Source organism: Vicia villosa, unplaced genomic scaffold (assembly GCF_029867415.1).
Source record: "Vicia villosa cultivar HV-30 ecotype Madison, WI unplaced genomic scaffold, Vvil1.0 ctg.002596F_1_1, whole genome shotgun sequence".
NCBI classification, from domain to species: domain Eukaryota; kingdom Viridiplantae; phylum Streptophyta; class Magnoliopsida; order Fabales; family Fabaceae; genus Vicia; species Vicia villosa.
In genome coordinates, this window is record NW_026705979.1 from 208,370 (window position 1) to 220,529 (window position 12,160).

A 12,160-nucleotide genomic window follows, 5' to 3' on the forward strand; every position below is an offset into this window, starting at 1 on the left:
AAAAAGGTATACGGGAAAAATGATATTTGTGATCTAAATAATTTTGATTTAAAAATGGTATACGGGAAAAATAATCTATTATTAATTCAAATATTTTTATATACGAAAATTTACTATTGATCTAAATATTTTTCTAAATGATACCTAAACATAAATAATATTTGTATATGGGAAAAAATTTATTATTAATCTAAATATTTTTATATACGAAAAATAGAATTTATGATCCAAAAACTTTAATTTTGATTTAAAATAAATATGTTATTTAAATAAATGCGCGTACCAAACCTGAACCCATGCGTATGCACGAGTTTATTAATAGTATATATATATATATATATATGTATATATATATATATATATATATATATATATATATATATATATATATATATATATATATATATATATATATATATAAAGGTTTAATCAAGTCATAATAACAATTAGTTTTGGAGATTAAAGGTAGTGCACTCTGTATATTCTTTTTTTCTCATAGTTTTGTTTTTAATCATAAAATTTTAAATAAAACATATTTTTCTTAAAATTAATTATATTGTTAATTTATTGATAATATTGATAATTGTTATTTTTAAATCTACTTTCACAATAGATAATTAGTTTATAATATTATTAAATATTTATTGCAAATTTTAGAATGTGACATAATAAAAGATATATTTATAAATTAATATAGCAATTTTTTTAATAAAAAAAATTAAATAGCACTTTATAATAAAAGTGCAAATACATTTTAATAATAACTTAATTGCTACATGTTATTTAAATAAAATTAGTGTAGACAATTAATATATGGTTCAATCTCTCATAATTATATATATATATATATATATATATATATATATTAAGTTTTTTGATATTTATAAACCAATACATTTTAAAAGATATTGTTTAATAATTTTGTCTAAAATATAAGATAATTTAACAGTAAAAGTAATTGAAATTAGAATACGTCTTAAAAATTTAACTTTGAGTTATAAATTATACAAAAAGCATGAAACATAATTGAGGTTGCAGTTTTAAAATTATAATTCATGTTGTAAATAAATAAGAGAAAATGAAGTAGATATATTAGAGGATGTAGCAAAGAGACCAAGTCTATTTTATCAGCCTTATCTTATATTATTATAACTAGCTAATGAAATTCATTTCCCTTAAAATAAAAAAAAATGATTCTCGTGAGCATTACAATATTCAAACTTTTTTTATTAATTAAAAGCTTGCTTCAAAATGTTTTCTTAAATTAATTTTAAATTTCTTAGCTTGACTAATACTTGGTAGTAATGAACAAGTCATTAATTTCCACAATTTCCTTATTAATCTCATTTTGTCTACTACATGATATTCATGCCATATTAATTTCATTTTTAAATGAACCTTAAAATATTAATATATACAATACAACTACCAATTAAGCATTTAATTGTCTTTCTTTTAATGTTAAATTAAGGATAACAAATTCAAATTAAAGCAAATTTAAATTTCAGAAACTTAAAATTCTTGAGTATAAAATAAGAAAATATTATATTATTTAAAATTCAAATTATATACATATAAGAAAAGAGTATAATATAATAATAATAAAAAAAGAAAGTGTAGACTCAGACAAAAAAAACTGCTGCCAGGTTAAGAATAGAAAATAAAGATGTTCACATTCACACAATTCACACGCAAAAGAAAAAGTTTTCGTTTTTTATTTAATAAATTTAAATTGTTTACATCATCATCATTATTACCTTGCATTTTTCTCATTTTTATATTCATATTTATTTATTATATATTTTTTTTCATTTTTACTTTTTATATTTTTTTTATGTGGATGCTATTGTAGTTCACTTGTTTCTGACAAATCTCATATTTTCATTTTTCTCTGAAACTCAAAAGTTGTTTGTGTCTGTTCATCTCCATTCCCCAAAACCAAACAAACATAAATCTTGTGCTGTGATTCCTCAAAAAGCTACTTTTGTTTTTGTTTTTATTTTTGTTTCATCATCTTATTAAAAACTCATCCTTTTGTTTGTTTTTTCCATTTTCCTTTTCTGGGAATTTTTTTGTCATTGTTGTATATTGTAAACAAACAAAACTTTATGAGTTGTGGACCATTGATGTAAAGTTTTGAGCTTTTTATTGTACTTGCTTTTGGGTTACTGCTTTTTTTTATTACAAGAGCTTCTGTTTTTAATCAAACAGAAGCTCTTGTTTTTGTTTTTGTTGAAGTTTCTTGCTGGTGATCTCTTTGGAACAAGGAGAGGTGAGGTTTGTTTTGAAGTTCAAGGGATCTGAATTGTGATGGAGAAAAGTGTTGGTGTTGTTGTTGATGGAGTTGACTCCAAGTCTTGCTACATGCAGAAGTTTAGGCTCTATGAAACTCGTTCGGTAATTATCATCTTTTTCTATTCCTATCATTCATGCTTGCATTATCTTGATCTGAAACATGTGATTTTTTTGTTTTTGTTTTTGTTGTGTTACTATGTTTCTAAGATGATGTTTTGTTTGTGTTTGTTTTTCTGCTGTTTTTGTTTTTGGTCAAATTCATATTCATGTGCTTTGTTTGTTCACATATTCATTCATTGTTCATGAGATTTTTTTCAATTGAGCAAAGGAATCATTGATTTTTTGTTTTGTTTAACATGAATGGTTTTTGAGTTGGGATTTAGATGCTTGTCGATGTTGTCACGACGATGATGGGATTGACGAGTTTTTGAATTCTGGTTAATTGGATTCGTGTGGATTCTTTGAGAAAATGCGTTTTTACGTTTGAGTTCTTCATGATGCTTGTGATTATGGATAACTATTATTGAGAAATGATTTTGCAGCTAATGGCTTATGGAGTACTATACTTGTTGTTTTTCCCGTTATGGGAGTGTTTGGATATACAGCTTAAGCTTAATTAAGTGCTTGTTGTATAAGAGCTTATGTATAAGCTGTTTCTCAACTAGACGAGGGAGTTAGAGTTAAGTTAACTCTTTTCATAGTTGAAAACAGCTTATGCCAGTAAGCTATTTGGAAGAGCTTATGAAAATGAACTGATAAAATTGTCTGATGTACACGTCATAAACTATTTTCATAAGCTCTTTCAAACTCTAACACAAGCGCTTATTTTCCACCATCACTGTCATGCATGGTGAAATTTTTGTCTTTTTTTTTCTAAAAGGATACCTAGAATCTTTTGCTGAAAATGAAGCAAAAGCCAATTAAGGAACTAAAGATATTAACTAAAACGCCGCTTTCTTCTTCTGGAAATGAGATCAAAATGGAAACATCATTTTCATCCATAGATAGTATAATGATAAGCTATTGATATGGAAAGATATCTAAGTTTCGGTTATGACATTACGTCGCCATGCACTTTGCGCTACGTTCACGAGTCTTTTCTGACAATATTTTTGTTTGTGTGCTCAGAGATTCTACATGATTGGAAGAGACAAAAGCAGAACATTTTGGAGGGTCTTAAAGATCGACAGATCGGAGGCATCCGAGTTAAATATCGTCGAAGATCCGACATTATACTCAGAAGCCGAGTGTTGTGACATTTTGAGGCGTATTCATGACGGAAACAAGTCCACTGGCGGGCTTAAATTCGTAACAACTTGCTATGGAATCATCGGTATTTTCTATCTTCTATATAATAGCAAAACATTTATTGCTATACTAGTGTTTATTTTTGAACGTTATTCGTTTTAATAACTCACCCGCGTCTTTTTATTTAGGATTTATCAAGTTTCTCGAGCCATACTACATGCTGCTTATAACAAAACGGAAGAAGATTGGCACGATATGCGGACACGCTGTGTACGCTATCACAAAGAGTGAAATGGTTCCGATTCCACATCCAAGTGTGCGATCGAAATTGGCATATTCTAAGGATGAGAACAGGTCTTTAGTCAATTTTACATGTACCTGTAATGTGTCTAGGATACATTTCAGGAGACGTATAAGAGTAGCATTGAGAACTATACTTTGTCCATTGTACTTAGCTGAGGATTATGTTATGAATTATGTTTTTTCATTCGAGTTAATTAAATCGTGTAGTGAAAAACGTTATGTTAGATCATCGTAATTATACTTGTGCTATATATTTGTTGATTTGTGGATGTCTTCAGTGCATATGCACAATACGGGCTTCCACAAGTCAAGCCTCTCGTCTTTCTGTGGTACTCTCTAATTGTTATAGAATTCATTAAGCTTCTTCTAGATTTCGGAGTCGTGTAATATGTATAGTATAGTAGATAGTAGATAGTAGATAGTAGATAGTAGATAGTAGATTCCTCCTTGTTGTTTTCATTTTCATGTTCTACAGGAGCAATCTTCATTGCTGTTATGATGTAAATATAACTTTTTGAGTAAGACAAGGTATTTCCACGGTTCGCATGGGAGATCACTTTCTTTTCATTTTTAAATATACATTTGGTTAGAGTTATTGGTTTCATAAGTTGTTTTTTATGTTCTTTTTTATTTTTATACTTATATTCCGCCGTTTAATATAAACCGTCATGTTAATTGACTTTTCTCTTTTTTTTTGTTTGTTAATTAGATACAAGAAGCTTCTATGCAGTATGGATCTTACAAAGGACTTCTTTTACAGCTACTCGTACAACATCATGCTAAGTCTTCAAAAGAACTTATCTGGTCATAATGTTGTCGGACAATCACTTTACGAAACACTGTTTGTTTGGAATGAGTACTTAACTCGTGGAATCAGGAATACTCTCCAGAATACTTCTTGGACTGTTGCCTTAGTCTATGGTTTTTTTAAACAGGTACATACCGATTCTTCTAAGTTTTGTTTTTGGTGTAAAACGTTCCTTGACACGGAAGAAACGATCCTAGTGGTACGTGTTTTTAGAAAATATTTGGTGTTTTCTTCTTGACAAATGTTTGTTTCATGGTATGGTGTGTAGGTTAACCTTTCTATATCTGGCCGTGAGTTCAACATGATAATCATTGCTAGGCGCTCGAGGCACTACGCTGGTACCAGGTTTGTACTTCTTCTCTTTAGTTTTGCCGGAATAATGGCCGCCGTTCTTTACTGGTTTTTTCTGAGTACTTCATTTCTTATTTCACGTTTCCTGACTTATTCAAGGTTTCTTTATCTCGTGGTGCAGATATTTGAAACGAGGAGTCAATAAAAGAGGTAGAGTTGCTAATGATGTTGAGACGGAGCAGATAGTCTTTGCAGATGCTAGCGATGGATCACCGATGCAAATCAGTTCTGTCGTGCAAATACGGGGTTCAATCCCTCTCTTCTGGTCTCAGGAAGCCTCGCCATTGAATATGAAACCTGATATTATATGTACGGTATCTAAACATCTTTCCTTTGTTTTATGTTAGGATAAACAACTTAATTAAGTGCTTATAACATAAGTGTTTATCATGTAAGTCTTTATGTTTAAGCTGTTTCTATAACATGATAAAATTAAATCACATTGTTTCTTATATAAGTTATAAGCCATTTTCATAAGGTAAACTCCCAAATTGTCTCACAAGTGCTTTTGCTATAGCAGATTAGTTCAAATAAGTCAATCCAATTTCCAAACAGGCACATACTATGTAATTTAAACTAACTTCTAATTTTGGTTGTTTTTCTCTAGTATCACATAAGGATGTGATGTTTGAAGCCACTAAACTTCATTTTGACAATCTTGTCACGCGATACGGAAATCCGATAATTATACTGAACTTGATTAAGGTAGGCTTATCTGAATATGTAAGGAAATCATCGAGCATGCTTATTTTCTGTCGTATGTTTAAACTAAAAGATTTTCTACCTTCTATATTATTGTATCTTTTGTGTTTAAGACTCGCGAGAAAAGGCCCCGTGAAACTATTCTGCGAACCGAGTTCGCTAATGCTGTTAAGTCTATTAATCAAAATTTGAGTAAGGAGGAACAGCTGAGGTTTCTTCATTGGGATCTGCATCGACACTCAAGACGGTAAGTTTCTCTTCATTTTCGGTACAAGCTCTATAGGTTTTTTCAAGGGTGTTATGTTGACATTATTCGATCAACGATTTTTAGCAGCAAGGCCACCAATGTGCTGTTGCAACTCGGAAAAGTGGCTGCGTTTGCGTTGAAGCTAACTGGCATCTTCTACTGTCCAGTAACACCAAACATGAAGCTAGAGGGATTATTCCCCTATTCCTTCTCCGAGTAAGTGCCGTAACAAAACAACCCACTTCGTCGACCCTCTTCGTTGTTGAAAATTGATTTGATTATTTATTTTAATGCAGAAATAACAATGCCATTGATGAGAACAAAGATGACAGTGGGGATGATGAGAGCAAAGATTACGGTGTCAAACCCAAGACACTTCAATCTGGCGTGTTGAGGACAAACTGCATCGATTGTTTAGACCGCACCAATGTTGCGCAATATGCTTATGGACTAGTTGCACTTGGAAGTCAGTTACAAGCATTAGGATTTACCGAAGACCCACATATTGATCTTGACAACCCTTTGGCAAAGGAAGTAATGTCAGCTTATGAGTCCATGGGAGACACATTAGCCTTTCAATATGGTGGTTCTGCAGCGCACAACAAGGTAATATGTCTATCGTTTAGCGATACCATCTCATTTTTTTATGGAAAATTTTATCTGATTACGGTTCATTCCTTCGGATATCATTTGATTTGTCTTGTTATTTAGATATTTTCTGAAAGAAGAGGTCAATGGAAAGCAGCAGCACAATCCCAAGAACTTATTCGAACCATACAGCGTTATTACAACAATACTTATTTGGACGGTGCTAAACAAAAAGCAATTAACATGTAAGTCAAATAGACCTTTTTTGTGATCTTACTATACAAAAAGTTATATATTTATGGTAGTTGCATTTGAATGAAATAGTAGTTAATGTCGTGTTTGATATTATTTTGTTCAGATTCTTGGGGCATTTTCAGCCACAGCAGGGAAAACCATTACTTTGGGAGCTTGATTCAGATCAACATTACAATGTTGGAAGTTATGGCCCGAATCTAGCCGATGGAATTGACGGGTATAATTGGATTTTTCACTTGCACAATTTTTTTTGTTATTTTCATTTAAGAAATTGTTTTGGAGGGTTGAAAAATGCTATTTGTTTGTTTGGTAGGTCGTTTATTAGAAGATCACAATCTGATGGAGATATTATCAGCGAAAGTGATGCTACAATTAGGAACTTGCATGCTCCAGACTGTCAACACTCGTTTAAAAATCCCGATAAACGGTCTCTTTTGGAGTCTACTTCAGACTCGTTTACTTGTGGAAGTTCTATTTGCAATTGCAGGTATGCTTAATTCACATTCCGCACAACGCAAACTATGTGTAATTGGATACATAGTTTTAACTTGATATGATTTTTTTTTTCTCAAGTCATCCAAATGTTTTGAAATTTACGTGTTAACGATTTATTATAGGCAAATTTATGGAGGAATGGGAAAGGACCAATATAGTGAAAGCGATCACATTTGTTATGCGGAACATGAAGATGCATGTGATTGCTCCAATTTCCTTGATGTGGACTCGCTTTCTTCTGGAAATTCTTGTGAAGAGGAACTACTTGAAAGGTCTAGTGTTGAGACTTTGATTGATATTCTTAAATCCATGCTATAATTTTGTTGCTTTCTTCATCGTTGGCCTCGGGTTTTCTTCAAGTCTTGATCAATGGTATAAGGGGATATAGTGAATTTTGCTAGTGAGAATGAGAAGCTGTTCTGGCGTAACATAGTTATAGAGGCTAAAACAAACTTTAAGCGAGGTCTTTTTTAATGTAAAATACCGAAATGAAAATTTTGGTGTAGAGGGTTATAATACCGAGTTTGTTACAATGTCATTGTCAAACAAAGTGGATTTTGTTAGTTGTTATGGTGGGAAAGAATTATAATTCTTTTTGTTAGTTGGACTGAATAGAAACATGGTCGTAGATAGAACATTATGGCGAAAGTTGATCTATCTAGTCAACCTTACTTAGTGAAATAAGACTTGATTGTTGTTGTTGCTGTTGTTGACTGGGAAACTTTATACTTGAGCATCTCACATTTTGTTCAAATCCGCTAGATGATAGTTTTTTTGCTGTGTTTTTAGTATTTTCTGTTGCGAGTAAAGACAATTACATTAGTTATGCCGCGAGTAAAGACAATTACATTAGTTATGCCGTAGATTGAACTCGAACTCATGATCCATAGATTTTATGCTCCGCTCTCAACCGCTACACCACGTACACATCCCTAAAAATATTCTAATATCGTTTCGCCTATTAGTATTACTATTTTTCGAGGCCTAGCAAACGTTAAGTTCTCTAGCCAATAATATATCTAGAAACCTTCACTCACTTTCTTCAATTTGCATATTAGTGAAAGGATTTATGACCTATTTGAGTTGACTTATTTGAGCTTATTATTGACATAAGCACTTTCGAGACTATATGGGAGAGTTTATGGAAATTGCTTAGGAGTTCAACTTATTTCCTTAAACTGCTTAAGGTAGCTTATGAACACAACTTGTAGCTTATATACAAACAATTTGACTTCATTTTATCGTCTGTTTTAGAAATAGCTAATACATAAACACTTATATGATAAACAGTAACGCTATAAGCGCTTAATTAAGTTGTTGATCAAAACGAGGCGTTAGTTTGTACAGACAGTTATTTGTGAATTCTCATAACATGTTAGTCTATGGGTTTATGATGAAATGAATCCTCGAGTGGAATTAGGAGGCCATGAATTTCATTTTTGACGCATATAAGTCAATCTGAAAGGAGCTTCACGATTTTTAGTTTTTTTGCGATATAACTATTTGGTTTAGAGGTCTAAATATTGTTGATGATGATGATACAGGTCAATCAGCATCGCCTCAGACAATATTGCAAATGATCAAATAACTGAGGTGCCTGCAACTGAATCTGGACCTATTTTGAAGGTCAGTATATATTGTCAGTTCTAGAATCATTATGGAAAATCACTTCCTTTCGAATAAGTGCTTAAATATAAACACTCACGAGACTGTTTGAGAGAACTTATGAAAACATGTCATTGGAAACAACATGACACATTCATAACCTCTCCAAGATACGTTATGAAAACAACTTAACTTATATTTTACCTTAAAAACGACGTTTTTTATATGCATTACTTATATTTAAGCACTTATACGATAAGCGCTTATGTTCAAAATTTTTATGTGTTTCAGGAGAAACAAAGTGAAGAAAAACCGAACAAAAGTGGAAAACATACTGATAGCTTTGAAAAATGGGTGACTCATGGTGAGATGCTTTATGTTTGAGACTTAAAAATACCGCCTTATCCGAAGGATGAGGAATTCATGACTTTGATGTACAGAAAAATAAATGGTAAGATATAATCGAAAAGCTAATAGAAGTTGCAGAAGCTAAGAAGCTGAGTTTTGTTCAACAGGGCATTTGAGTTGCATATTATACTTTCATTTGGGAGGTAGTGGTAGAGATGTTAATAAGTCATGAAAATTTTTGTGCCTCACCAATTAGGTACATTATACCAAACATTCAAAGGTTATTTATCATGTATATAGTTTAATTTCATTGAAAAAAAACTAGAAAAAATACATAGATGGTACTCAGATTATTACAATTGGCTTGGTCTTTACAATATTTGCATTTACAATGGCCGTTCCATTCTGTCCCGTTTTTTTCGAGCTTTTACGGGATAAGCTTAAATGGGGCGAGCATGCCCGTTTAAATCGATCATGACATCTCTAATGTGCATTAATTTTATGATTTTTGTTTGTTTGTTGGTGATTCACTCTGTCTTTAAGATGTCAAGTTTGGTTTTGGTGAGGATGTGTTTGGAGAAAAGTGTTTCTAACGTGTTATAGTGTTATGTGAGAACAAAAATAAAAAGTATAAATAGTATTATTTTCATGCTCTTATTTACAGCAAACTCTTTTAAATTAGTAAATGAATGTCAACCATTCTAAATTTGCAAGTAAGTTGGTTGAATAGTTGGATTGGAAAATTTGTCAACACATATGTGCTTCAATAAGCTACCTCATATCTCAAAATGTTTGTGTTGATAATTTTTTCTTTGAGTATTAGTTTTTCCAATGTTTGAACAACTAAGTGTGATTTCATTGGCTTTACTTATAGTCTCATAACATTTCTTTTGTAAACATGTTCTAAAGAATAAGTTGAAGTAAAATCTCCAAATTCATGCAAAAACCTTTTAAATCGGAGCACGTGCTCGTCGGGATCTCCTTTCTTATTTATTTCTCTAATTTGGGAGGTTTTTGCATAAATTTAAGAATTTTGCTCTCCAAGATTTGAGCACATAGAGGATGCTTAGGTTGTGCTTGGTTTGGTTGACGTTCATTACGGTCCGGAGAAGGAGCATAACTCCCTCGGACTCCTCCCAGACTCTTAGAGGGAGAATTATGCTTACCGCCTTTGGAGTGCTCTTTCGATTTGTGAACTTTTCTTTCTTCTTTCGCTGTAGACGACTCATCTCATTCGAATTAATGTTTTCTCAAATCGGCTTCTTGCACTGTATTTGCCCGAGATTTAACGTGTTGGAGGCTTTCCTCCAAATGTAGGAACCTTTCTTCCACCACCTTAGAATTTTGTTGCTGAGTGATGTTATAAATGTGGTTAATCAACTCATTCGTGCCTTGAGATCTGAGGTTTGTCTCAAGAATGCCAAAACCTTGTAAGATCTCAGGTCGCTCCATAGAAATTATGTTTAATGCACTAGTTCCAAGTTTATTACCCTCAGAACACCCTTCCTTTTGATAAATTCATAACTCCAAGAAATATGCCAATCAAATAAAGTTTTTAATTTAGAACCTTAGGTCGCTCCTCCTCGCTCATTCGCATTTCATTTACACCTGCTGACCATTCAACATGGAGTTGATTCACAAGATTTTCAACCAAGGAAACATCTTCTAACTCGCAACCCGATTCAGTGCCCTAAGACTCATTTTCCTCTTTATACTCAACTAAACATGCGTCATCTGCTAAGCCAAACTCTAGATCCTCCACAAATCTAATAAAGTATTTCATCCAGTCGATCCAAAAATCCTCTACCTCATTTATTCCCCCACCAATTTTATAATAATCAAAGTACGAGCTTAGTATAAACTCCTTTTATTAATAGTGCACTCATATCAACAATCTTCCTTTAACCACAATAAATTCAAAAAAAACCCCTCACATTCCATGAATGCAATGATGTACCATAACAACAAACCCACACCCTTTTTCATAAACCAAATCACTATCCTTCGACCAAGCACAACATAAGATCATGAAACTCAGAATCTGATATAGATTGTTGAATAACTAGAATGCTAACACCATCTCGAATTCTAGCCACCATTCCATTACATGTCCATTCAATGTCTTCAGATATATTTTCATAACTTCTATCAACCGGAACCACTTCATTACATGTCCATTCAATGTCTTCAGATATATTTTCATAACTTCTATCAACCGGAACCACTTCATTACATGTCCATTCAATGTCTTCAGATATATTTTCATAACTTCTATCAACCGAAACCACTTCTCTCTTCCCATCTTAGACCACGCCAACCTTCTTATTATTCCCTTTAATAACGAGTCCTCCATCCTCTCCTTTAACACCTTACTTACCACACCCTCATGAGTCACTACTTTGAATTTTTTCTTTTCCTCTTTTCTCTTATCTACTTCCTCCTTTAACTTCCCCAACTCATTCTTCCTACTAATTCCAAATCCGACCTCGCTTCTCCTTCCCTCTTCCCCAAATTTCTACTATCAAACTTCTCAAACCTATCCTAACAAGCTACATTCTCAAACAATCAACAATCTTCAAAATAAGTGTTTAAATCTTTGCTAAAATTCTCCACATCCCCACCTTTGCAAATTGAACGAAACTAAATAATTGAACCCTTGCATTTCTATTTCGAAAAACAAAAAACATTGGATAAAATTTCACATCCCTATAATTTCTTTAGTAATTCCACATACCGAAGATTATCTAGAAAATTGAAAAAATAAAAAAAGTCATTGTTGCCCAAGTAACATACTCTGCATAACTCAAAGCCCTACGCGTACGTGAACATTCCTAGAACTGTCAACCAAAACATCATAGCCTCCTCTAATCCGAAGTTTATAATGAAGGAAGTGATGATATTATTATTTTCACTCG

The 12,160-nt window shown here is 32.3% G+C and overlaps 1 protein-coding gene across 2 annotated transcripts; it reads left to right on the forward strand.

The window, feature by feature from the left end:
- The first annotated feature begins 1,847 nt into the window (after window positions 1–1,847).
- On the forward strand, window positions 1,848–9,622 carry LOC131639323 (phosphoinositide phosphatase SAC2-like). 2 transcript variants are annotated; one of them, XM_058909825.1, is made up of 16 exons: window positions 1,848–2,397; window positions 3,424–3,628; window positions 3,732–3,897; window positions 4,556–4,781; window positions 4,923–4,999; window positions 5,127–5,314; window positions 5,613–5,710; window positions 5,821–5,954; window positions 6,039–6,170; window positions 6,251–6,560; window positions 6,666–6,787; window positions 6,901–7,014; window positions 7,111–7,284; window positions 7,415–7,564; window positions 8,837–8,918; window positions 9,189–9,622. In XM_058909825.1, the coding sequence occupies exons 1-16, from the start codon at window positions 2,311–2,313 to the stop codon at window positions 9,279–9,281; spliced, it is 2,358 nt and encodes a 785-aa protein (XP_058765808.1). In that variant the 5' UTR covers window positions 1,848–2,310; the 3' UTR covers window positions 9,282–9,622. The 2 variants fall into 2 exon arrangements, with proteins under 2 accessions (XP_058765808.1, XP_058765809.1); XM_058909826.1 differs by having other exon boundaries at window positions 6,042–6,170.
- Window positions 9,623–12,160: the final 2,538 nt, after the last annotated feature.